This window comes from Tachysurus vachellii, chromosome 20 (assembly GCF_030014155.1).
Source record: "Tachysurus vachellii isolate PV-2020 chromosome 20, HZAU_Pvac_v1, whole genome shotgun sequence".
Lineage (NCBI taxonomy): Eukaryota > Metazoa > Chordata > Actinopteri > Siluriformes > Bagridae > Tachysurus > Tachysurus vachellii.
This window is the reverse complement of record NC_083479.1, coordinates 17,491,775-17,519,267: the sequence shown is the minus strand read 5'-3', so window position 1 is coordinate 17,519,267 and position 27,493 is coordinate 17,491,775. Positions and strand designations below refer to the sequence as shown.

The window sequence follows — 27,493 nt, the reverse complement described above, 5'->3', positions numbered from 1 at the left end:
GCTAAATTCCTGTCCTCAGACGAGCACCAGAACTAGCGGGGGTCAAGATTTTTTTTCTTTGAGCCCAGTGTTTTGAAGACATTTACCTCAGAAGACGTGTTGATTCGTTGCGACTCTTCTTGAGGAGAAATATGCCGCGAAGCTCTCACACGGAGTGAGGAAGAGGTGGACAGTTGAAGTGTCCAATGGAGTTATGAGATTTGCGCTCAAGCTATTTTCAAGGCTTTAGATTGGTTAATAACTTGTAAAAATAACAGACCCACGTGGGGACTGACCAATTCTATATATGATACAAATAAAGAGGCAAACTCACAAAATGAAGGAAGAAAATAAAAACAACAATTATAAACCTGAGTAAACACTTATGGAGAACTCTTCTTATCATCATTATGTTTATCCCCATGCCATTAGTTTAATAATATATGATTACATGTTAAAACCATGTGAAAGTGCAATGCAAACCTATCCTAGTAACTGATAAAAAAAAATACAAATACAAAATGTTTACACATATAAAGTAGTAGAGAAGGTGAAGTGAAGGATAAAACCACATCCACCTTCACCACACCTCCAGGAGCCACCACTTCAATCGCAGTCCAGAACGTCCAGCTTTCAGCCTCAACTGATCTCAAATGTTCCTGCTTCACTGTTAAAGATCCTTAAAGGTGCAGCCACCTGCTTCTGAGTTCAGGACCAACTCATCTGATTTTTCCCACAGATCAGATTTAGTTTTAACTTAGATCAGATTTTTCACACTAAACTATTGTACAGTAAACAAGATTTTCTTCTATTGAACCAGAGACTCCAGTCTGCTTTACTGACACATCACCCAACAACAGTAATCAGTAAGTAAATCTTTATTATATTTATGTTCAAAGTCATCATCATGTTGTATTTGTACTTCTGTGGTTTAATTCTGCAGTTGTTTTTATCTCTTTTTTTTTTTTTTTTTTTTTTTTTATCTCATCTTAATAATCTCTATCCACTTCCCATACAGGGGCTATTTCTATCCGGATAAATCAATTCATATGTACAGGTTTTATAATCATATTTAATGCTGCAGCCTCCAGACACATGTGTTGGCCATCTGTAAAAGACATAAAAATTTGTGAAGAAGGTGAAGGAGCAAAGAAGGTGATGGAGTGAAGAACGTGTTAGAGTGATGAAGGTGAAGAAAGTGAAGTGAAGAAGATGGTGGAGTGTTGAAGGTGAAGAAGGTGATAAAGTATTGAAGGTGATGGATTGTTGAAGTGAAGGTGTTTAATGTGGTGGAGTGATGAAGTGAAGAAGGTGAAGTAAAGAAGATGATGGAGTGAAGAACATGATACAGTGAAGAAGGTGATGGAGTGATGAAGGTGATGGTGCAGTATGTTGTGTGTTTTTACCCGTCACAGCAGCGAATCTCATTCACAGAGCAACTGCACTTTGCACACTGGCTGTTTGTCCATCTGGATCCGACCGGGTGCCACGTCTTGTCCACATTGTCTTGACAATGAGTCGCATCTACAGTAAAGAGAACTGATGTTCAGTTTCAATATGCAACACAAACTTGTCACCACTTTATTAGAAACATGAACGTTTGTGCGGTTATCTGGTCGACCAGTCATGCAGTGCAGCTTCATTTAATGTTCTGAACACATCAAACATTAAAATCAAATATCTAGAAGATTACAAAAGTGTTGCTGAGTCTTTAAATGTCCAGGATATTTTTTTCTGTGTCAGATTCCTGTTTTTAGCTGCAAGGAGTAGAACACGATGTTGTTGTGTTCCTGCATTAAGGATGCATTAACGAGGCATTAAGATTTTTTCTTGTCTTGGACAATCATGTATTTATTAATTCTTAAAACATCAGTGTTTGTCGTGGATCTGAAAAGTGTTCGTGTTCAACAAAGAGCTTGAGAACGATTCGTTCGAAGTAAAGTTTGTGAAGACTTTGATAGTTGTATAAACTTCCTGTCTGGATAAACACAAGAGCTAACGTAACTGAATGGTGTCAGCAGGTAATGTTTAATACTAACCCAGAGATTAGAGGTGAGCTTGTGACTAAAAATAAGAGAATTTATTGATTTTTTTTTTTCTGGATCTTCAAGATTCGTGACGTGACGTGACATACAGCTAATTATGGTGACCCATACTCAGAATTTGTTCTCTGCATTTAACCCATCCAAAGTGCACACACACACAGCAGTGAACACACACACACACCGTGAACACAGACACGGAGGAGTGGGCAGCTATTTATGCTGCGGCGCCCGGGGAGCAGTTGGTTGGTTCGGTGCCTTGCTCAAGGGCACCTCAGTCGTGGCCGGCCCAAGACTCGAACCCACAACCTTAGGGTTATGAGTCAAACTCTCTAACCATTAGGCCACGACTTCCCCCTTAAATTCAAGTATCTCGTGATTGTCAAGTCGTGATTGTCTCTACTCTCTACATCTGGTGATACCAGACAGAAGTGTGTCGGTTCTGGTAGTGTGTTCACTAAATGTAAATTTGTTCGTAATTGTTTGAAATTCATTTTTGAAAAATAAATAAAAATTGAAATTGAGTGAAGTGAGTTTACTGACATGATATTATTAATAATGATGATTTTGAAAGGAATAATGACTAACTAACAAGTTTGTGTGTTTGTGTGTGTGTGTGGTGTGTGTGTATGTGTGTGTGTATGTGTGTGTATATGTGTGTGTGTGGTGTGTGTGTGTGTACAGTGTGTGTGTGTGTGTGTGGTGTGTGTGTATGTGGTGTGTGTGTATGTGTGTGTGTTTGTGTGTGTGTGTGTGTGTGTATGTGTGTGTGTGTGTGTGTGTGTGTGTGTGTGTATGTGTGTGTGTGTGTGTGTGCGTGTGTGTGTATGTGGTGTGTGTGTATGTGTGTGTGTTTGTGTGTGTGTGTGTGCGTGTGTGTAAACATCTACCAAATTTGTTCAGTTGATGCCAGCAGGCAGCATGGATCATAGGGACAAGAGCAAGCAGGACAAAACCCACAAACACCGACCTCTTCATCATGGACTTTGGAACGATAAAACAAACAAACCAAGAGAAAATTATACCGAACTCACAAAACTTACAAACTTATGTCTTTACTTTCATAAATATTTACACCCCACTGAATATTTCTACATTTTGTTGTCATACAACCTTAAACTGAAACGACTTCATTAAGGTTATATGTCATTATTCTATAAATATAATTAATTAAAAATGAAATAAAATAAGTAAAAAAAAAAAAAAAAAAATGGATTATTCCATAATTCCACTGAAATTTTTATTGTAAACTCAGTAAACATTTATGCATAACTTAAACTTTTTATTTTTACGTTTGCATTTTTATTTGTAAATAGTTTTTGTAGCTAGTACTTTTCTAGCTTTTTTTTTTGCCAGACTTTAATGTCTGGCAAAAAAAAACACGAAGCCAAAAAAAACACGAAGCCAAAGGTACAGTTCAGGACAAAATAGTGCACTAAAAAAGAAAAAGTGGCCCTGAGTTCTTTATTCTAATTTACTCTTAACTCTAATCATTTGGCAGGAAGGAATTAGTGTTGGGTCTGTAATGAACTCATAAATGATGCTGACCTGTCAGTTCCTCAGCAGCTCTTGGTTGCACAATTCTACTCGACTACAAACTGTTGTAGAAAGGACATTATTTACATTGACATTATTTCCTGTCCAGTGTCACCCAAATGAGGATGAGGTTCCCTTCTGAGTCTGGTTCCTCTCAAGGTTTCTTCCTTATATCATCTCAGGGAGTTTTTCCTCACCAACATCACCTCAGGCTTGATCATACATGTTAGACATAAATATTAACTTAATTTAAAACTTTACCATTTTTATTCTGTTTCTACACTTCTGTAAACCCGTGAGACAACATCAATTGTTACAAGCGCTATAGAACTAAATAAATTGAATTGAATTGAGTTGAATTGAATCATTTGAATACTGCTGGTCTTGGGTCAGTGAAGAAACCTTATTCCCTAAATCAGAAGCTAAGAGAGTATAGCGAATGAACGTGCTCGCACTTCAACGCTCTTTAAAACCATTACAGTACAGATTTTAGAATAATAACAAAGAATAATAACATGAGTAACACCAAACAAGGGCGGGGCAGACATGTGACACAGAACAAAAACAAAAGCACATGGCCAAAACTCAGGGCTCCATCCTGACAGATATGTAAATAAAACAACATATCGTCGCTGTCGGGCGGAAACCTCGTATGTCCAAATTTGGTCAGTTTCATATTTTTTCACATATCGATGCTATTGGTCAGTCCCCACGTGGGTCTGTTATTTTTACAAGTTATTAACCAATCTAAAGCTTTGAAAATAGCTTGATCGCAAATCTCTTAACTCCATTGGACACTTGAACTGTCTGAGAAACCTCGTAAATCCACCTCTTCTTCACTCCGCGGGAGAGCTTCGCGGCATATTTCTCCTCAAGATTAAGAGTCGCAACGAATCAACACGTCTTAAAGTGATATCTAAAGTGATTTTCGTGGGGCTCAAAGAAAAAAAAATATTGACCCCCGCTAGTTCTGGTGCTCACCTGAGGACAGGAATTTAGCGCAAGACAATGAACTGCAACGCGGACTAAACCCTGTGCACTGCAGATAAGATAGGATTGTATCTTACAATGTCAAGCAAACCGTTATGTTCAACAAGTAGCTGCCTTTGCCATCATGCTCATCACTTTAAGCAAGCTGGTTGGCTTTTCGCCTCGTTATTATACGTAAACACAATAACGTAGTGAAACGATAATTTGACCTTTATTAATTTTATTTATTGGGTGAACTATTCCTTTAACTATGATTTTATCTTTGTTTATTTGTGTTATTGATGTATTTTAAATATCTATTTATTACTATTTATTACTGCTTATTATACATGTTCATTGACGTTTTAAAATGTTTTTTATAATATAATTGTAATGAGTCTGTCTGTGTTTCTGCCCTGTTTCTGTCTGCTGTCTTTCCTTGTTGTTAATTGTTTGCTCCGCCCACTCATTGGTTACCATGGACATTAATTAAACTCCATCTCTCCTTCAGGTGTGTTGTCTTTGTCTCTGATTGTCTCTGCTTTGTCATTGGTTCCTGTCAGTTATATATACTCTGTTTGCTCACTTCCCTGTTGCTAGTCGTTGTCTATATTGCATATAGCTCTTAAACCTTTAAAATAGAGTTTATGAAAGATGTATGTTACTATAGTCATTAGCTTTGGTTAACTATCGAAGCCTTGTTTCTTGTCAAAAGGCTCAACGTGACCGCAGACTTTATTGAACACTGCTGGCAGCAGCGACGTCTGTGTCCGTACCGTTCTTCTCAATGACAGCATAATGTTGTATCTCCCTGCTCCCAAGTCATAAAGCTTGTATCTACGATAAAACGTGACTTTGGGAAAATGTTGTGTTAATGTTGGTACACAACAGTATATGATAGCAATATAAAGTATAATAACAACTTTAACGATACAATGTTTAATAACTCCAAAAAATACGGCGTTTTTTAAATTTCCTGAAAAATAACGGTTTTGGAGATATGAGGATTCCGCCCGACAGGGACTACCTTATCTGCAGTGCACAGGGTTTAGTCCGTGTTGCAGTGGATTGTCTTGCGCTAAATTCCTGTCCTCAGACGAGCACCAGAACTAGCGGGGGTCAAGATTTTTTTTCTTTGAGCCCAGTGTTTTGAAGACATTTACCTCAGAAGACGTGTTGATTCGTTGCGACTCTTCTTGAGGAGAAATATGCCGCGAAGCTCTCACACGGAGTGAGGAAGAGGTGGACAGTTGAAGTGTCCAATGGAGTTATGAGATTTGCGCTCAAGCTATTTTCAAGGCTTTAGATTGGTTAATAACTTGTAAAAATAACAGACCCACGTGGGGACTGACCAATTCTATATATGATACAAATAAAGAGGCAAACTCACAAAATGAAGGAAGAAAATAAAAACAACAATTATAAACCTGAGTAAACACTTATGGAGAACTCTTCTTATCATCATTATGTTTATCCCCATGCCATTAGTTTAATAATATATGATTACATGTTAAAACCATGTGAAAGTGCAATGCAAACCTATCCTAGTAACTGATAAAAAAAAATACAAATACAAAATGTTTACACATATAAAGTAGTAGAGAAGGTGAAGTGAAGGATAAAACCACATCCACCTTCACCACACCTCCAGGAGCCACCACTTCAATCGCAGTCCAGAACGTCCAGCTTTCAGCCTCAACTGATCTCAAATGTTCCTGCTTCACTGTTAAAGATCCTTAAAGGTGCAGCCACCTGCTTCTGAGTTCAGGACCAACTCATCTGATTTTTCCCACAGATCAGATTTAGTTTTAACTTAGATCAGATTTTTCACACTAAACTATTGTACAGTAAACAAGATTTTCTTTATTGAACCAGAGACTCCAGTCTGCTTTACTGACACATCACCCAACAACAGTAATCAGTAAGTAAATCTTTATTATATTTATGTTCAAAGTCATCATCATGTTGTATTTGTACTTCTGTGGTTTAATTCTGCAGTTGTTTTTATCTCATTTTTTTTAATTTTTTTTTTTTTTATCTCATCTTAATAATCTCTATCCACTTCCCATACAGGGGCTATTTCTATCCGGATAAATCAATTCATATGTACAGGTTTTATAATCATATTTAATGCTGCAGCCTCCAGACACATGTGTTGGCCATCTGTAAAAGACATAAAAAAATTGTGAAGAAGGTGAAGGAGTGAAGAAGGTGATGGAGTGAAGAATGTGTTAGAGTGAGGAAGGTGAAGAAAGTGAAGTGAAGAAGATGGTGGAGTGTTGAAGGTGAAGAAGGTGATAAAGTATTGAAGGTGATGGAGTGTTGAAGTGAAGAAGGTGAAGAGAAGAAGGTGATGGAGTGAAGAACGTGATAGAGTGATGAAGTGAAGAAGGTGAAGTGAAGAAGATGATGGAGTGATGAAGTGAAGAAGGTGAAGTAAAGAAGATGATGGAGTGAAGAACATTATACAGTGAAGAAGGTGATGGAGTGATGAAGGTGATGGTGCAGTATGTTGTGTGTTTTTACCCGTCACAGCAGTCAATCATATCCACAGAGCAACTGCACTTTGCACACTGGCTGTTTGTCCATCTGGATCCGACCGGGTGCCACGTCTTGTCCACATTGTCTTGACAATGAGTCGCATCTACAGTAAAGAGAACTGATGTTCAGTTTCAATATGCAACACAAACTTGTCACCACTTTATTAGAAACATGAACGTTTGTGCGGTTATCTGGTCGACCAGTCATGCAGTGCAGCTTCATTTAATGTTCTGAACACATCAAGCATTAAAATCAAATATCTAGAAGATTACAAAAATGTTGCTGAGTCTTTAAATGTCCAGGATATTTTTTCTGTGTCAGATTCCTGTTTTTAGCTGCAAGGAGTAGAACACGATGTTGTCGTGTTCCTGCATTAAGGATGCATTAAGATTTTTTCTTGTTCTTGGACAATCATTCATTCATTCATCTTCTACTGCTTATCCGAACTACCTCGGGTCACGGGGAGCCTGTGCCTATCTCAGGCGTCATCGGGCATCAAGGCAGGATACACCCTGGACGGAGTGCCAACCCATCGCAGGGCACACACACACACACACTCATTCACTCACGCAATCACACACTAGGGACAATTTTCCAGAGATACCAATCAACCTACCATGCATGTCTTTGGACCGGGGGGAGGAAACCGGAGTACCCGGAGGAAACCCCCAAGGCACGGGGAGAACATGCAAACTCCACACACACAAGGCGGAGGCGGGAATCGAACCCTGACCCTGGAGGTGTGAGGCGAACGTGCTAACCACTAAGCCACTGTGCCCCCCCTTGGACAATCATCTATTTATTAATTCTTAAAACATCAGTGTTTGTCATGGATCTGAAAAGTGTTCGTGTTCAACAAAGAGCTTGAGAACGATTCGTTCGAAGTAAAGTTTGTGAAGACTTTGATAGTTGTATAAACTTCCTGTCTGGATAAACACAAGAGCTAACGTAACTGAATGGTGTCAGCAGGTAATGTTTAATACTAACCCAGAGATTAGAGGTGAGCTTGTGACTAAAAATAAGAGAATTTATTGATTTTTTTTTTCTGGATCTTCAAGATTCGTGACGTGACGTGACATACAGCTAATTATGGTGACCCATACTCAGAATTTGTTCTCTGCATTTAACCCATCCAAAGTGCACACACACACAGCAGTGAACACACACACCGTGAACACAGACACGGAGGAGTGGGCAGCTATTTATGCTGCGGCGCCCAGGGAGCAGTTGATTGGTTCGGTGCCTTGCTCAAGGGCACCTCAGTCGTGGCCGGCCCGAGACTCGAACCCACAACCTTAGGGTTATGAGTCAAACTCTCTAACCATTAGGCCACGACTTCCCCCTTATCTCGTGAGATACGACTTCAAGTATCTCGTGATTGTCAATTCGTGATTGTCTCTACTCTCTACATCTGGTAATACCAGACAGTATACCAGTGATACCAGACAGAAGTGTGTGTTCACTAAATGTAAATTTCTTCATAATTGTTTGAAATTCATTTTTGAAAATTAAATAAAAATTGAAAATTGAGTGAAGTGAGTTTACTGACAGGATATTATTAATAATGATGATTTTGAAAGGAATAATGACTAAATAACAAGTTTGTGTGTTTGTGTGTGTGTGTACTGTATGTGTGTGTGTGTGTGTGTGTGTGTGTGTATGTGTGTGTGTACAGTGTGTGTGTGTGTGTGTGTGGTGTGTGTGTGTAGGTGTGTGTGTGTGTATGTGTGTGTGTGTGTATGTGTGTGTTTGTGTGTGTGTGTGTGTGTGTGTATGTGTATGTGTGTGTATGTGTGTGCGTGTGTGTAAACATCTACCAATTTTGTTCTGTTGACGCCAGCAGGCAGCATGGCTCATAGGGACAAGAGCAAGCAGGACAAAACCCACAAACACCGACCTCTTCATCATGGACTTTGGAACGATAAAACAAACAAACCAAGAGAAAATTATACCGAACTCACAAAACTTACAAACTTATGTCTTTACTTTCATAAATATTTACACCCCACTGAATATTTCTACATTTTGTTGTCATACAACCTTAAACTGAAACGACTTCATTAAGGTTATATGTCATTATTCTATAAATATAATTAATTAAAAATGAAATAAAAAAAGTAAAAAAAAAAAAGGATTATTCCATAACATTAAAGTCTGGCAAAAAAAAAAAAGCTAGAAAAGTACTAGCTACAAAAACTATTCACAAATAAAAACGCAAACGTAAAAATAAAAAGTTTAAGTTACTGAGTTAAGTTATTGAACTCAATGCAACTGTTATTGATCTTTAATCTTTATGAATTTAATGATTTTTAGATTTCAGGATTTATCATTTAGAAATATCTGTAAAAATACTCAAAAAAAAAAGATTGTTTAAACATAATAAGCCTGTTTTATTCCAGTACACAGAAAATGTTAATAAAGCTTACAGAATTATCAATAATAATAATAATAATAATAATAATAATAATAATAATAATAATAATAATAATAATCATGCACTTTGGGAATAAATCTCTATATTATTAAAATAAAAAAAAGTGAACTCACCATTATTCTGAAATTTGATTTAAAATCTCTGATCTGAAGCAGATGCTCAGGTTTAAATAGAGCAGGAAGAGGTTTGGAGCGAATGACATCACACACACTTCCAGAAAAAAACACTCCATATCAGCAGGATGTGTGTAAGTGCAGAGTTTACTTAAGGTTAATAAATAAAGAAACACAAACACACGAAGCCAAAGGTACAGTTCAGGACAAAATAGTGCACTAAAAAAGAAAAAGTGGCCCTGAGTTCTTTATTCTAATTTACTCTTAACTCTAATCATTTGGCAGGAAGGAATTAGTGTTGGGTCTGTAATGAACTCATAAATGATGCTGACCTGTCAGTTCCTCAGCAGCTCTTGGTTGCACAATTCTACTCGACTACAAACTGTTGTAGAAAGGACATTATTTACATTGACATTATTTCCTGTCCAGTGTCACCCAAATGAGGATGAGGTTCCCTTCTGAGTCTGGTTCCTCTCAAGGTTTCTTCTTTATATCATCTCAGGGAGTTTTTCCTCACCAACATCACCTCAGGCTTGATCATACATGTTAGACATAAATATTAACTTAATTTAAAACTTTACCATTTTTATTCTGTTTCTACACTTCTGTAAACCCTTGAGACAACATCAATTGTTACAAGCGCTATAGAACTAAATAAATTGAATTGAATTGAGTTGAATTGAATCATTTGAATACTGCTGGTCTTGGGTCAGTGAAGAAACCTTATTCCCTAAATCAGAAGCTAAGAGAGTATAGCGAATGAACGTGCTCGCACTTCAACGCTCTTTAAAACCATTACAGTACAGATTTTAGAATAATAACAAAGAATAATAAGATGAGTAACACCAAACAAGGGCGGGGCAGACATGTGACACAGAACAAAAACAAAAGCACATGGCCAAAACTCAGGGCTCCATCCTGACAGATATGTAAATAAAACAACATATCGTCGCTGTCGGGCGGAAACCTCGTATGTCCAAATTTGGTCAGTTTCATATTTTTTCACATATCGATGCTATTGGTCAGTCCCCACGTGGGTCTGTTATTTTTACAAGTTATTAACCAATCTAAAGCTTTGAAAATAGCTTGATCGCAAATCTCTTAACTCCATTGGACACTTGAACTGTCTGAGAAACCTCGTAAATCCACCTCTTCTTCACTCCGCGGGAGAGCTTCGCGGCATATTTCTCCTCAAGATTAAGAGTCGCAACGAATCAACACGTCTTAAAGTGATATCTAAAGTGATTTTCGTGGGGCTCAAAGAAAAAAAATATTGACCCCTGCTAGTTCTGGTGCTCACCTGAGGACAGGAATTTAGCGCAAGACAATGAACTGCAACGCGGACTAAACCCTGTGCACTGCAGATAAGATAGGATTGTATCTTACAATGTCAAGCAAACCGTTATGTTCAACAAGTAGCTGCCTTTGCCATCATGCTCATCACTTTAAGCAAGCTGGTTGGCTTTTCGCCTCGTTATTATACGTAAACACAATAACGTAGTGAAACGATAATTTGACCTTTATTAATTTTATTTATTGGGTGAACTATTCCTTTAACTATGATTTTATCTTTGTTTATTTGTGTTATTGATGTATTTTAAATATCTATTTATTACTATTTATTACTGCTTATTATACATGTTCATTGACCTTTTAAAATGTTTTTTATAATATAATTGTAATGAGTCTGTCTGTGTTTCTGCCCTGTTTCTGTCTGCTGTCTTTCCTTGTTGTTAATTGTTTGCTCCGCCCACTCATTGGTTACCATGGACATTAATTAAACTCCATCTCTCCTTCAGGTGTGTTGTCTTTGTCTCTGATTGTCTCTGCTTTGTCATTGGTTCCTGTCAGTTATATATACTCTGTTTGCTCACTTCCCTGTTGCTAGTCGTTGTCTATATTGCATATAGCTCTTAAACCTTTAAAATAGAGTTTATGGAAGATGTATGTAACTATAGTCATTAGCTTTGGTTAACTATTGAAGCCTTGTTTCTTGTCAAAAGGCTCAACGTGACCGCAGACTTTATTGAACACTGCTGGCAGCAGCGACGTCTGTGTCCGTACCGTTCTTCTCAATGACAGCATAATGTTGTATCTCCCTGCTCCCAAGTCATAAAGCTTGTATCTACGATAAAACGTGACTTTGGGAAAATGTTGTGTTAATGTTGGTACACAACAGTATATGATAGCAATATAAAGTATAATAACAACTTTAACGATACAATGTTTAATAACTCCAAAAAATACGGCGTTTTTTAAATTTCCTGAAAAATAACGGTTTTGGAGATACGAGGATTCCGCCCGACAGCGACTACCTTATCTGCAGTGCACAGGGTTTAGTCCGCGTTGCAGTGGATTGTCTTGCGCTAAATTCCTGTCCTCAGACGAGCACCAGAACTAGCGGGGGTCAAGATTTTTTTTCTTTGAGCCCAGTGTTTTGAAGACATTTACCTCAGAAGACGTGTTGATTCGTTGCGACTCTTCTTGAGGAGAAATATGCCGCGAAGCTCTCCCGCGAAGTGAGGAAGAGGTGGACAGTTGAAGTGTCCAGTGGAGTTATGAGATTTGCGCTCAAGCTATTTTCAAGGCTTTAGATTGGTTAATAACTTGTAAAAATAACAGACCCACGTGGGGACTGACCAATTCTATATATGATACAAATAAAGAGGCAAACTCACAAAATGAAGGAAGAAAATAAAAACAACAATTATAAACCTGAGTAAACACTTATGGAGAACTCTTCTTATCATCATCATCATCATCATCATCATCCCCATGCCATTAGTTTAATAATATATGATTACATGTTAAAACCATGTGAAAGTGCAATGCAAACCTATCCTAGTAACTGATAAAAAAAAATACAAATACAAAATGTTTACACATATAAAGTAGTAGAGAAGGTGAAGTGAAGGATAAAACCACATCCACCTTCACCACACCTCCAGGAGCCACCACTTCAATCGCAGTCCAGAACGTCCAGCTTTCAGTCTCAACTGATCTAAAATGTTCCTGCTTCACTGTTAAAGATCCTTAAAGGTGCAGCCACCTGCTTCTGAGTTCAGGACCAACTCATCTGATTTTTCCCACAGATCAGATTTAGTTTTAACTTAGATCAGATTTTTCACACTAAACTATTGTACAGTAAACAAGATTTTCTTTATTGAACCAGAGACTCCAGTCTGCTTTACTGACACATCACTCAACAACAGTAATCAGTAAGTAAATCTTTATTATATTTATGTTCAAAGTCATCATCATGTTGTATTTGTACTTCTGTGGTTTAATTCTGCAGTTGTTTTTATCTCTTTTTTTTTTATTTTTTTATCTCATCTTAATAATCTCTATCCACTTCCCATACAGGGGCTATTTCTATCCGGATAAATCAATTCATATGTACAGGTTTTATAATCATATTTAATGCTGCAGCCTCCAGACACATGTGTTGGCCATCTGTAAAAGACATAAAAATTTGTGAAGAAGGTGAAGGAGCAAAGAAGGTGATGGAGTGAAGAACGTGTTAGAGTGATGAAGGTGAAGAAAGTGAAGTGAAGAAGATGGTGGAGTGTTGAAGGTGAAGAAGGTGATAAAGTATTGAAGGTGATGGATTGTTGAAGTGAAGGTGTTTAATGTGGTGGAGTGATGAAGTGAAGAAGGTGAAGTAAAGAAGATGATGGAGTGAAGAACATGATACAGTGAAGAAGGTGATGGAGTGATGAAGGTGATGGTGCAGTATGTTTTTACCCGTCACAGTAGCGAATCTCATTCACAGAGCAACTGCACTTTGCACACTGGCTGTTTGTCCATCTGGATCCGACCGGGTGCCACGTCTTGTCCACATTGTCTTGACAATGAGTCGAATCTACAGTAAAGAGAAATGATGTTCAGTTACAAACTTGTCACCACTTTATTAGAAACATGAACGTTTGTGCGGTTATCTGGTCGACCAGTCATGCAGTGCAGCTTCATGTAATGTTCTGAACACATCAAACATTAAAATCAAATATCTAGAAGATTACAAAAGTGTTGCTGAGTCTTTAAATGTCCAGGATATTTTTTTCTGTGTCAGATTCCTGTTTTTAGCTGCAAGGAGTAGAACACGATGTTGTCGTGTTCCTGCATTAAGGATGCATTAACAAGGCATTAAGATTTTTTCTTGTTCTTGGACAATCATGTATTTATTAATTCTTAAAACATCAGTGTTTGTCATGGATCTGAAAAGTGTTCGTGTTCAACAAAGAGCTTGAGAACGATTCGTTCGAAGTAAAGTTTGTGAAGACTTTGATAGTTGTATAAACTTCCTGTCTGGATAAACACAAGAGCTAACGTAACTGAATGGTGTCAGCAGGTAATGTTTAATACTAACCCAGAGATTAGAGGTGAGCTTGTGACTAAAAATAAGAGAATTTATTGATTTTTTTTTTTCTGGATCTTCAAGATTCGTGACGTGACGTGACATACAGCTAATTATGGTGACCCATACTCAGAATTTGTTCTCTGCATTTAACCCATCCAAAGTGCACACACACACAGCAGTGAACACACACACACACCGTGAACACAGACACGGAGGAGTGGGCAGCTATTTATGCTGCGGCGCCCGGGGAGCAGTTGGTTGGTTCGGTGCCTTGCTCAAGGGCACCTCAGTCGTGGCCGGCCCGAGACTCGAACCCACAACCTTAGGGTTATGAGTCAAACTCTCTAACCATTAGGCCATGACTTCCCCCTTAAATTCAAGTATCTCGTGATTGTCAAGTCGTGATTGTCTCTACTCTCTACATCTGGTGATACCAGACAGAAGTGTGTCGGTTCTGGTAGTGTGTTCACTAAATGTAAATTTCTTCGTAATTGTTTGAAATTCATTTTTGAAAAATAAATAAAAATTGAAATTGAGTGAAGTGAGTTTACTGACATGATATTATTAATAATGATGATTTTGAAAGGAATAATGACTAACTAACAAGTTTGTGTGTTTGTGTGTGTGTGTGGTGTGTGTGTGTATGTGTGTGTGTATGTGTGTGTATATGTGTGTGTGTGGTGTGTGTGTGTGTACAGTGTGTGTGTGTGTGTGTGTGTGTGGTGTGTGTGTATGTGGTGTGTGTGTATGTGTGTGTGTTTGTGTGTGTGTGTGTGTGTATGTGTGTGTGTGTGTGTGTGTGTGTGTGTGTGTATGTGTGTGTGTGTGTGTGTGCGTGTGTGTGTATGTGGTGTGTGTGTATGTGTGTGTGTTTGTGTGTGTGTGTGTGTGTGTGTGTGTGCGTGTGTGTAAACAACTACCAAATTTGTTCAGTTGATGCCAGCAGGCAGCATGGATCATAGGGACAAGAGCAAGCAGGACAAAACCCACAAACACCGACCTCTTCATCATGGACTTTGGAACGATAAAACAAACAAACCAAGAGAAAATTATACCGAACTCACAAAACTTACAAACTTATGTCTTTACTTTCATAAATATTTACACCCCACTGAATATTTCTACATTTTGTTGTCATACAACCTTAAACTGAAACGACTTCATTAAGGTTATATGTCATTATTCTATAAATATAATTAATTAAAAATGAAATAAAATAAGTAAAAAAAAAAATAAAAAAATGGATTATTCCATAATTCCACTGAAATTTTTATTGTAAACTCAGTAAACATTTATGCATAACTTAAACTTTTTATTTTTACGTTTGCATTTTTATTTGTAAATAGTTTTTGTAGCTAGTACTTTTCTAGCTTTTTTTTTTGCCAGACTTTAATGTCTGGCAAAAAAAAACACGAAGCCAAAAAAAACACGAAGCCAAAGGTACAGTTCAGGACAAAATAGTGCACTAAAAAAGAAAAAGTGGCCCTGAGTTCTTTATTCTAATTTACTCTTAACTCTAATCATTTGGCAGGAAGGAATTAGTGTTGGGTCTGTAATGAACTCATAAATGATGCTGACCTGTCAGTTCCTCAGCAGCTCTTGGTTGCACAATTCTACTCGACTACAAACTGTTGTAGAAAGGACATTATTTACATTGACATTATTTCCTGTCCAGTGTCACCCAAATGAGGATGAGGTTCCCTTCTGAGTCTGGTTCCTCTCAAGGTTTCTTCTTTATATCATCTCAGGGAGTTTTTCCTCACCAACATCACCTCAGGCTTGATCATACATGTTAGACATAAATATTAACTTAATTTAAAACTTTACCATTTTTATTCTGTTTCTACACTTCTGTAAACCCTTGAGACAACATCAATTGTTACAAGCGCTATAGAACTAAATAAATTGAATTGAATTGAGTTGAATTGAATCATTTGAATACTGCTGGTCTTGGGTCAGTGTAGAAACCTTATTCCCTAAATCAGAAGCTAAGAGAGTATAGCGAATGAACGTGCTCGCACTTCAACGCTCTTTAAAACCATTACAGTACAGATTTTAGAATAATAACAAAGAATAATAACATGAGTAACATGAGAACATAAACAAAAGCACATGGCCAAAACTCAGGGCTCCATCCTGACAGATATATAAATAAAACGATATTTGTATATGCATACTATTTTATCCATCCATCCATCCATCCATCCATCCATCCATCCATCCATCCATCCATCCATCTATCTATCTATCTATCTATCTATCTATCTATCTATCTATCTATCCTCAACCAATGTGCTACACTATATCCCACTATTTCAAATTCAAACATAAATCAATTTGAACTCTTTAACCAATAAACTTTAGATTTTAAATCACGAATCAAGAAAATTTAGAAAATATATTTTTAAATTTGTTTAACCTCATTTATTTATTTATTTATTTATTTATTTATTTATTTATTTATTTATTTATTTATCACAACTAAAGTATGCATTTTTCTTGGCACAACTAAAGTATGCATTTTTTTTTCTTTACTGACTTACAGAGTCAGTATCATCATCATCATCATCATCATCATCATCATCAACATCAACATGTTTCTCCACATGGCATTTATATTTCCAAGATATATAGTCTATAAATAAATAAAATATAATTAAAATAAAAATAAGAGGCAAAACACCAAATAAAAGGTACAATCCGAGAAAAAAAAATTTAAGATTAAATTAAAATTAAATTAATATTAATTTTTTTTCTGTATGTGATATAGTATAAATAAATAAATCTTAATGATCTTGATGCTTTTCCTTTTTTTATTTCTTTCCATCTTTTAACATCTCATTTAAAGTGTTTAAGTTGTTAATATTGTTGCGTCTTCATCTAAGTACGGTGCCAGAGAAGTGCAAAACACTTTAACAAATCCGAAAACGAAACAACAAATGCAAAAACAAAATAATAAATCTGAGAACAAATTAACAAATCCGAAAACACATTAACAAATCCGAAAACACAACAACAAAGGGAGGTATCGTTTGTGAATGGAAACTTACCGATCATCAGACAAGACACCTGTCACTCAAGATATACAGGTATGGAATCTTATGTGTAATGTGTAAAGTTCTCCGTTTAAATATAAGAAAATAACAGAACTAATCCACAGTAATCCACAGTAAGGACAATACATTTTGTACACTTTTACACACACATTCCAACTTTTCTCTGCAGCAGACTGTTGTACTTCCTGTATACCTTGAGTGACAAGTGTCTTGTCCAATGATCGGTACGTGTTCCAATCACAAACTATACCTACCTTTTCCGGTTTGTCTGAATTGTCGTTGTGTTTTCGTTGATTTGTTAATGTATTTTGTGAAACGATTCAGACAACCCGGAAAAGGTTGGTATAGTTTGTGATTGGAAACTTACCGATCATTGGACGAGACACCTGTCATTCAAGATATACAGGTGAATGAAAGGTGTCTCGTCCGATGATCGGTAAGTTTCCATTCACAAACTATACTGACCTTTTCTGGGTTGTCTGACTTGTCGTTGTGTTTTTGGATTTGTTATTTTGTTTTTGGCTTTGTTAATGTGTTTTGCACTTCTCGGCCACCGTATCTAAGTCTACATTTAATGAATACATGCAGTTTATACAGTACACAACTCAATCTTTTAACATCTTTTAACATTTTAGGCAGCAGCGAGTTTGTTTTAATGCCTGGGCAAAGCACATTGACTCGCTGGCAGTGAAATGCTGTCTCTAATGAAGTGATCATGCATGGACATATTCTTCAGGATCAGAACGTGTTGCTGCAGTACAGAATGTGACATGTGTTCACCTGTCAGCCTTCCGTCATCTCTACACCACACAAGCACCAAGCACAAGTGCGGTTTGTCATGTCACTGCCATCCTGACAATCAGTTAGCGGTATTACACACACTTCAAGTGAATGCTCCACATACAGACAAAACACACAAAGTACAATCCTAGAAAGAATGAAGCCTAAAAACAAAAAATCATAAACGTTTCCCAGAAGCAGTAAATAAACCTTAAAGTCACACTTACTAGTCACATAAATCACAAATAGAGTTTTTTTCATGTTTCTCCGCGTGCCATTACACAACGCATTCCCCCTATTTTATTTGAAAACTTTGATATACTTTATTAATGCTTGCTGAAGAAAATAAGAGCATACTCAAATTCCCTGGTAGAAACACATATACAGATACTCCTCAAGTTCTCATAGCTCGACTTCTAAGATTTCTATCTTACGATGGACAATAGAGATACAACAAAATTGTAAAATATTTAAAATTTCACACGCAGGCAACCGTAGCAGCGTGGGTGTTACGATGTGTTGGTCTCCCGCCTTGCCGTCTTATAAGATGTCTCACCTTCTTCCTACAACGTAACTTAACCCCTTCCATCCTAGAGCCATCCTAGGACAGAAATTATAAATCCTTTCTTAAGCATACAGACCTGAATTTATCTTCACATGAAGCATAGTAGAAGTACAGGATGGTTCGACTTGCGATATTTTCTACTTACGATCGAGTGATCAGAACGGATCTCCTTCATAACTCAGGGACTAGCTGTAAAATTAACTGCTTCCTCTCCAGTTTTCTTCCTTCATCTCAGGGTTTTTTCTTCACCACCATCACCTCTGCCATTGTCATGAGGGATAAATTCCTACATTTACATCCTACAAACTAAAACCTGTATTCATTGATACATTAATTTATATGACATGTACAGTAAACATTAACCAATCAGTTTTTACATCTAACGACTCGAAGCAAATCCAAAACGTTTTTCTCGTTCCTTCAGGAACACGAATAAAGTAGTAAAGAAGGTGAGATGAAGGTTAAAATCACATCCACCTCCACCACACATCCAGGAGCCACCACTTCATCTAACAATCCCAGTCCAGACTTTCCAGCTTTCACCCTCAGCTGATCTCTATTAGTCAATAGAACTCCTAACTCTACACACGTCTTTGTGGTGGTTTGTCATTTCATTCTGCTTGTTGTTCTCAACAAACTACTGTACAGTAAACAGGATTTTCTTCTATTAAACCAGAGACTGACATTTACTGAGCTTTACTGACACATCAAACCACAAAAAGTGGACAAGCTTTAAGTTGGTTTAAATCCTACCTGTCTGATCGATACCATTTTGTAGAATTAGATGGTGAACCCTCCAGTTTACCACCAGTTAATTATGGGGTCCCTCAAGGATCAGTTCTAGGACCTCTGCTCTTCTCGATATACATGCTTCCATTAGGGAACATCATTAGAAGACATGGGATTAGTTTCCATTGCTATGCTGATGACACACAGTTATATATCTCATCAAAACCAGATGAAATAGCTAAATTGTCCAAATTAACTCAGTGCCTTAGAGAGATAAAAGACTGGATGAGCTGTAATTTTCTGTTATTAAACTCTGATAAGACAGAAATACTAATTATAGGTCCAAAAACCAGTACACAGAAACTCTCACAATTTACTTCCAAAACTTCCAATTAGAGGGATGTACTGTTGCTAGTAGCTCGACAGTAAAAGACCTGGGTGTTATATTAGACAGCAACTTGTCCTTTGAAAATCATGTCGCCCAAACCACAAAAACAGCCTTCTTTCACCTTAGAAATATTGCCAAGCTGAGAAACATCCTGTCTGTATCTGATGCTGAGAAACTAGTTCATGCTTTCATGACCTCTAGACTGGACTATTGTAATGCATTACTAGGTGGTTGTCCTGCATCTTTAATAAATAGGCTACAGTTAGTCCAAAATGCAGCTGCCAGAGTTCTCACTAGGACAAGAAAGTATGATCATATAACCCCAATTTTATCATCTCTACACTGGCTACCTGTTAAGTTTAGAATTGATTACAAACTGCTGCTACTTACGTACAAGGCTCTTAATGGTTTAGCTCCCATGTATCTAACTAGTCTTCTAACACGTTACAACCCTTCACGCTGTCTGAGATCACAAAACTCAGGACTTCTGGTAGTTCCCAGAATATCTAAGTCTACTAAAGGTAGTAGAGCGTTTTCTTATTTAACTTCCAAACTCTGGAATAGTCTTCCTGATAGTGTTCAGGGCTCAGATACACTTTCTCAGTTTAAATGTAGATTAAAAACTCATCTCTTTAGTCAGGCGTACACATAACACATCCCGTTATATTATATTGTGCACTATTACACTAGACTTGCACATTTTTATGAACAGCAGATATTTTAATCCCTCTGCACTGCTCTTCTCTTTTTCAACCCATGCCGAGACACCCAGACATTGTACCAGCTCCGATCTTCTTCCGTGCGATGAAGTTTTTAGACCTCCGCTGAGATGAGGCTGACTCTGTGAGAATCCTGAGACATCTACAGATCTACCAGCTCCAGTTGGACTCTGTGATAAGAGGAGATCTGAACTCCATGTGATCCCTACACCAATACAACATTTGTCTGACTGTATATTTGGAATCACACCATCTAGTGTCACCCATATGAGGATGGGTTCCCCTTTGAGTCTGGTTCCTCTCAAGGTTTCTTCCTTTACCAATCTAAGGAAGTTTTTCCTTGCCACTGCTGCCTGAGTCACCTCAGACTTGCTCATTGGGGATAAATACATGTACATACATACATACATACATACATACACACTGTGAACTATATATATCTATATATATAAGAATCTTCTGTTCTATGTTTATGTTCTGTAAAGCTGCTTTGAGACAATGTCCATTGTAAAAAGCGCTATACAAATAAACTTGAATTGAATTGAATTGAATTGAAAAAGTAATCAGTAAGTAAATCTTTATTACAGGTTCAAAGTCATCATGATGTTATATTTGTTTTTAATTTCTTTATCTCATCTTAATAATCACTATCCAACAATAACACAAGGAGCGTTTTGATACGCAGAAATCATTTCAAATGTACAGGTTTTAAAATCATGTTTAATGGTGCAGTCTCCAGATGGCACTCCGTCCAGGGTGTATCCTGCCTTGATGCCCAATGACACCAGAGATGTAGTTCGGTTAAGCGGTAGAAAATGAGTGAGAGTGAGTGAGTAAACATATGTTATTACAAATTTCAGACATTGTAATGAACAATAAATAATACTATTATTAGAGACATATTAATCTCGCCTTTAAAGGTTATTTTATCACCAGAAAGGAGTAGAAACAGGACTGAAGCGACCCCAAGAAAGAAATAACAACAGACGTTCCTTCATTATCGAACATGAGAAAATTGACGCTATGTCAGAAAAGTGATATCAGTTTAATAAATTCTATTCATTCTGTTTCTTAATGTGAGAGTTAAATAAGTGAATTAACAATTGAAAATTTAGCTAGTCGGGTCTCAAATCCAGAGAATCTTGGTATAACGTCTTTACAAACAGACACACACAAATATAGTCGCTCTCACTCTCAAACACACAAATACACTCAAACTCACACTTTCAAATACACACTAACACACACACACACACACACACACACACACACACGCACACACACACACACACACACAGTTAAATTCAAGCTAACCCTAACTCTTGTCACATTTGAGTGTTCCTGGCAGTCTTGGGATTTTCCCATCTTCTGTGAATAACTTGTAGAGAAATGCTTTGTGTTGCATGTCCACATTCTGCATGTTTTACCAGGTTGTGTGTATTTACCCGACACAGCAGCTTTTGAAAGTGGCCCTGCACGAGCAACGCTGACACATGCTGTTTCTCCAGGTGGTTCTTATTTGATGGGTCATTTTATCATAGTAATCCTTACAATGAGTCACACCTGGAACAGAGGCCGTGCTCGGCATCACGCTGTAATATACACTCACTCGCCGATTTATTAAGAACAAATATACCTGGTTATTTACGCAGTTAAACAGTCAGCTCATTATGAAGCAGCAGCACAATCCAGATCATTTCCATTTACAGCACTTCTTAAATCCTCCTTATCCAGAGTGACTTACAGAAGTGATGTGAAGTTTGTATCAATACACAGATCCTGATATGGGTTCAGTAGGTCACAGACTAAGGACAGAATCAGTCTATAATTTCTGTCAGGAGGAAATATAGTAAAGAAAGCACACAGACAAGAAAACTATATATATTTTCAATAGCTTTTTCTCTTAATTCAGTCAAAAGCAGTGTGTGTTATTGTGTGTATAAACATCTACCTGGGTCTAGCTTCTCAAAAACACAGACAGCATGGCTCACAGAGACAAGAGCAAGCAAAAAAACATCCCACAAACACTGAGCTCTTGAACGCGGAAGTCCCAGCTTTCTGCCGGGCTTGCGCCCAATGCAAGCGGTCCTCCCCCCAGAAGCCTGCGCTCCTCATCCCCCGTCCCATTATTGGCATACCATTCGAAAGGATAGGCATGGATCTTGTCTGACCACTTCCAAAGTCAGCCCGGGGCCATGAGTACATCTTTGTGATTGTTGACTATGCCAATCAAAACCCCGAGGCGGTCCCACTTTGGAAGGCCACCTCTCGGAACATTGCCAGGGTGCTCACACACCAAGGTATTCCTAAACTAATGGGGGATCTGTGCCAACTGTTGCAGAATAAGCAGAGGAGGACATCTGTCTACCACCCGCAGACTGATGGACTGGTGGAGCAGTGCAATCAGACACTGAAGAGGATGCTACAGAAGGTGGTAGACGAGGAAGGACAGAACTGACAGTAACTCCTTCCTTACGTCCTCTTTGCCATCTGAGAGGTTACCCAAGCATCCACCTACTTCACCCCGTTTTAGCTCCTTTTCAGACGGCGACTTTGAGGGCTGTCGGATGTGGCCCTGGAAGCCTGGGAAGAGCAATCCTCCCTCTTCAGGTCATGCATCGACTTTGTCTATGGAGTGGGGCCGATCATGAAGGAAGACATGGAGAAAGCCCAGTGGGCCCATAAAAAGGGCTTATAACTGACCGGCCCAGCCCTGTAAATTCCAGCCAGGAGACTGGTTGCACCAGCCAGCTGGTGCACACTGAGATCAAAACCCCTTCCCTGGATGGTGGTTTGACATCGGTCCCAGAAGCACACCATCAGGCTAAAGAATAGAATGGATGCTGAGGGATGGAATCATAGAGGAGTCCGCCAGCCCATGGTGGTGCCTAAGCCAGACAGAAGTCTTTGTCTCTGTTACGATTTCTGGAGGCTCAACCAAATCTTGTGGGCATTCCCCCTCCTCCTGAAAAAGGCGATTACCTCCCACCCCATCCTGAGGTACCCTGACTTCTGCCTCCCTTTTGTCCTCCAAACGGACGCATCCGAGACAGGCTTAGGAGTTGTCCTCTCCCAGGAGTTAGACAGGGAGGATCACATATTGAGAAAACTGACCCCTGCCGAGCAAATATATGTTGCAGTGGAATGGGAAGCCCTTGCGATTAAGTGGGCTATCAAGGAACTCCACTAATACCTGGCAGGGCGACACTTCACCATGGTCACCAATCACGCTCCCCTGCTATGGATGGCAAAAGCGAAAAACACCGATGCCAGACAGCGAAAATCAGGAGCGCAGATGTCTGGGAAACACAGCAGAGAGCTAGGCTATGCAGAGAAAGGGAGGTAAGAGGAAACCCCTTTGAAGGATCAAATGTGCTGTCTCCCCTATACTTTGTGTTTTCAGACTATCCAAGCTGAAGGACCGACTGACTGCCTGCCGAGCCCAAGCCACACTCCTGGGACCACGCTCCCCACACACAAGTCACGGCTGACTGCACCTTTCAACTTCCCTAAGGCTGCCTGGACCAAATTTTGCTTAGTGCAGCTCTCTATCCCCCCCCCTCTCTCTTTCTCTCCCTATCACCCACTCACTCCCTCACCCCAAATTGCGCTACGTGCGTTTTCTCACCTGACTTCCTGACTCAGTGCTGTTGTTTCGTGTCCACCTCCCTAGAGTGCCCCACAATAGATATTTATTTGCGGTGTCCATGTGGCTTAGAAACAGTCCCAAACTACACCAAAAAATTACTTACAAATAAATGCAGGTCTTGACAGGATTGTTTACTAGTCTTGGACATGGGCTGGTAGCATTAAATATGATTATAAAACCTATACATTTGAAATGAGTATAAAATGAGTATAAAAATGCTCCCTGTATGTCTGTGGGTTAGTGATTATTGAGATAAGATAAAAGATAAAGAAATTAAAAACGATCACAGAATTAAGAGAACACGAGTACAAATAACATGATGATGACTTTGAACCTGTAATAAAGATTTACTTACTGACTTACTTTTGTGGTTTGATGTGTCAATAAATCAGACTGAAGTCTCTGGTTTAATAGAAGAAAATCCTGTTTACTGTACCATAGTTGCTAAGAAAAAAAAACAGTCGTGAGAGGAAGTTCATGTTTTGCAACTAAGAGCACTTTGCTTCGTGATCGGCGCTCGGCCCTGAACAATGGCAATGAATCACAACTAAAACAAAGTCAACATGGTAGTACACAAGAACGTTCAGGCAAGATTTATTATTGTTGATAGTTGCTCATGTGCCTTATTGTAACAATACGATGATGCTTTACCAATTACCAATTTCAGCACACAAGAATTCAATGACCATTTCTAGGGTTAAAGCTCCAATTATTTAAATGTCTTTCATTATAAAGGCCTGGATGAGCGACTGTCATTACTGAATGTTGGCAAAAGTGTCCCGGAAAATGTTAAGTCATTACTCAGTAGTTCATTACTATTGGAAGTGGCTATTTCTTTTTTATGCTATTCCACTAACTCTATGGACTGTAAACAGATTGACTCTTCAGATTTGATTTTTGTCATGGTCCTTTTGAATAAACACACGTTTCTCTGCGCAAAAAAATCTATTTAAATTGTAATTTTTCCAACCACACCTAAGAGAACTAATGAGTGAGAAATGTATTTAAAAAATGTCTTTTTTTTTAGTTACAGTCTCTAGACTTTTAATTGTAGCTGGTCGCTGGTCTGATGAGCTGAAAATATCTAAAATATTTGGATTTATATTAATTTAGATGATGAACGAAATGCCATAGTAATTAGTTGAATTATTCATTATATTAAAAGTTCTCCCAAGTATAATGTGTGTTCATGCGTGTGTGTGTGTGTGTGTGTGTGTGTGTGTGTGTGTGTGTGTGTGTGTGTATACAGTATATGTGTGTGTGTAAATATCTACCTGCTTTGATTTTCTGATGCCCGCAGGCAACATAGCTCACAGGTCTGAAAGCACTTAGAGCAAAAACCCATGAACATGGAGCTCTTCAGCATGCACTTTGGAACCAAAAAGCAAATAAACATTTTGAGCAGGTAAACATTGCTCTATCGCTTTACTCCTTCTGGTAAAGTTTTTTTTTTTAAACAAACTGATTCATTTCACACACAACAACAAATCTGAAAACTCCCCTCAGCCACGGAGAGGTGAGATCGTACAAAGCTACATTCACTTTAGACCTTTATCTTACGACTAAAATGTCACGAATCTACCACAAAGTATAAAATATAAGTCGAGGATACAATTTATATATGCTATTGAACATTTGAAGACTTCGGCAGGTAAAAATTAGTGTTAAGTCTGTAATGAACTCATAAATGACCTGTTAGTTCCTCAGGAGCTCTTGGTTGTTTACTGTAATTCCACTCAAATACAAACTGTTGTAGAAAAGACATTAGTGACATTCACATTACAGTGTATCCTGTTCAGTGTCACTAAATGAAATGAGAATGAGGTTAGGATAAAAGAATCTTGAATATTTAATCTTGCATCCTGGAGAAATCACTTCCCCGGGTACGTGGATCAATATATAGATTTTTCATTATATATATATATATATATATATATATATATATATATATATATATATATATATATATATATATATATAATGAAAAATCTATATATTGATCCACGTACCCGGGGAAGTGATTTATATATATATATATATATATATATATATATATATATATATATATATATATATAAAATTACATTTTTTAAACTTTTTGTTTAAAATTTACTTTGTTTCCTTTTTCTATCATTTTTATAGATTTCTTTTCTTTTAAAAAATGTTTAGAAATATAAATAAGTATAAATAATTTAATTAAGTTAATTATATGAAACATATATACATTTTAAATATACAAATAAAAGGGTTGCTAACATTTAATAAAGTATCGTGAAAATAAATAAATAAATACATTTATTTAAATTTAACATTTATTTATTTATGCTAAACTGTTATGTTCCTGGGAATTTTTTTCCGACAACCTATATATCGTGTTACATATCACCTATCACAGAAATGCTTCAATAATCATGGATTTCTTTGCTATTTCTCTGTAACCTTCACCTTCTTTACTTCTTTTCTTCTTTAATTATCGCATTTAACAGATAGAAAAAAATCTTGGAAAGAAAATCTGACACTAATCAGTAAACAATATTTGTGTAATTAGCATCAGAGTCTTTCCTCTTTGTGGAAACGTTCTTCTTCTTTATCTTTCACGCTCTGTATAAATGTCATATTTTAAGTATTTATTAAAATGAAGTGGTAGTCTTTTTACTCGTTTAAAGAATTCAGAAACCTCTTCAGATCTAAAGGATTTTCCTTCATCATGGTGAACGAACTCTGTGTAGGCGGATTAATGGTGGAAATAACACCGGATCTCGAGTGTCACAATTCCGGGTCATGAAACACCGATGACTGCGCGTGCAGACTGAACCTATTTTGCAGGAGGAAAAAAATAAATAAGTGGCTGCATCAGCAAAGCAGCTTGGGTCAGTACGTGAAAGAATTGCTGACCAAAGTGAATGTGTGTTTTTGCAGAATTTCCCTCAACATACAGCAGATTCTTATAGTCTGAGGTTGAATGGTTTTGATAGTAATATACACTTTTAACTCTCAGGATCTACATTTATGGCATTTAGCAAACACCCTTATCCAGAGTGACTGTGTGTGTGTGTGTGTGTGTGTGTGTGTGTGTGTGTGTGTGTGTGTGTGTGTGTGTGTGTGTGTGTGTGTGTGTGTGTGGATCTGAAACTGGATCACATCAACTGTCCGTATTAAATCAATCTTAATTAAATGTATTCAATTTAAAGAGAGTTACTTAATTCGAATTTTGTTATCTAGCAAGCTATTTATTTATTTATTTATTTATTTATTTATTTATTTTGTATCAATGTAGCTAATGGAAAGCGATCATCTGCCGTATTGCTACACATCACAAACTCACGCGCTTCATGACAGCCACGGACTCCGACTCCCATCATTCACCTGTACAACCACGCTCACATGCATCATCATACTAATAATTTTCACCTGTGTTTTAATTGGTTTAGTACTCCTCATAAGCACCTTTGTTTTAGTGATGTTTACCAAGCCTGAATGTTCTTCCTGGTTACTGGACTTTGTATGTTCCCTGTTCATGACCCTGATCTCATCTAGTCTGATTGACATGTCCCTGTTTGACCCTGTTCTTTTCCCTGATGCCGGTAGATTGTTTGCTAGTTTCATTTCACTCATTTCTTTTTGGGACTTATCGTA

The 27,493-nt window shown here is 37.7% G+C and overlaps 2 protein-coding genes and 1 long non-coding RNA gene across 7 annotated transcripts; all 3 read right to left on the bottom strand.

Annotated features, from left to right (window-relative positions):
* Positions 1–841: 841 nt before the first annotated feature.
* Positions 842–10,048, bottom strand: LOC132863537 (beta-microseminoprotein-like). 2 transcript variants are annotated; one of them, XM_060896400.1, is made up of 4 exons: positions 9,615–10,048; positions 2,912–3,005; positions 1,386–1,503; positions 842–1,087 (listed from the first exon to the last, which is right to left on the bottom strand). In XM_060896400.1, the coding sequence occupies exons 1-4, from the start codon at positions 9,615–9,617 to the stop codon at positions 979–981; spliced, it is 324 nt and encodes a 107-aa protein (XP_060752383.1). In that variant the 5' UTR covers positions 9,618–10,048; the 3' UTR covers positions 842–978. The 2 variants fall into 2 exon arrangements, with proteins under 2 accessions (XP_060752383.1, XP_060752382.1); XM_060896399.1 differs by lacking the exons at positions 842–1,087; positions 1,386–1,503; positions 2,912–3,005 and adding exons at positions 6,444–6,689; positions 7,053–7,170; positions 8,885–8,978 and having other exon boundaries at positions 9,615–9,661.
* A 2,780-nt stretch (positions 10,049–12,828) lies between these two features.
* LOC132863534 (beta-microseminoprotein J1-like) lies at positions 12,829–25,678 on the bottom strand. Of its 3 annotated transcripts, XM_060896394.1 has the most exons (5): positions 25,132–25,678; positions 24,221–24,301; positions 14,892–14,985; positions 13,359–13,476; positions 12,829–13,067 (listed from the first exon to the last, which is right to left on the bottom strand). In XM_060896394.1, exons 1-5 carry the CDS (start codon positions 25,162–25,164, stop codon positions 12,959–12,961), a joined length of 435 nt encoding a protein of 144 aa, XP_060752377.1. In that variant the 5' UTR covers positions 25,165–25,678; the 3' UTR covers positions 12,829–12,958. The 3 variants fall into 3 exon arrangements, with proteins under 3 accessions (XP_060752377.1, XP_060752378.1, XP_060752379.1); XM_060896395.1 differs by lacking the exon at positions 24,221–24,301 and having other exon boundaries at positions 25,132–25,674; XM_060896396.1 differs by lacking the exons at positions 24,221–24,301; positions 25,132–25,678 and adding an exon at positions 19,126–19,158.
* On the bottom strand, positions 18,157–19,118 carry LOC132863538 (uncharacterized). Of its 2 annotated transcripts, XR_009650126.1 has the most exons (3): positions 18,750–19,118; positions 18,518–18,632; positions 18,157–18,408 (listed from the first exon to the last, which is right to left on the bottom strand). It is a non-coding gene; the product is annotated as an uncharacterized LOC132863538 (long non-coding RNA). The 2 variants fall into 2 exon arrangements; XR_009650125.1 differs by having other exon boundaries at positions 18,518–19,118.
* Positions 25,679–27,493: the final 1,815 nt, after the last annotated feature.

What these genes read in the sequence shown, in the direction of transcription:
- LOC132863537 (XM_060896400.1), bottom strand. An exon ending in GCATCAACTGAACAAATTTG is followed by an intron (nt 1,504 to 2,911) that starts GTAGATGTTTAC and finishes TCTTTACTGTAG; the next exon opens with ATGCGACTCATTGTCAAGAC. An exon ending in GAGATTCGCTGCTGTGACGG is followed by an intron (nt 1,088 to 1,385) that starts GTAAAAACACAC and finishes TGTCTTTTACAG; the next exon opens with ATGGCCAACACATGTGTCTG.
- LOC132863534 (XM_060896394.1), bottom strand. Translation starts at nt 25,164, where the DNA reads ATGTTGCCTGCGGGCATCAGAAAATCAAAGCAG. An exon ending in TGACACATCAAACCACAAAA is followed by an intron (nt 14,986 to 24,220) that starts GTAAGTCAGTAA and finishes ATCGTTCCAAAG; the next exon opens with TCCATGATGAAGAGGTCGGT. An exon ending in GAGATTCGCTACTGTGACGG is followed by an intron (nt 13,068 to 13,358) that starts GTAAAAACATAC and finishes TGTCTTTTACAG; the next exon opens with ATGGCCAACACATGTGTCTG.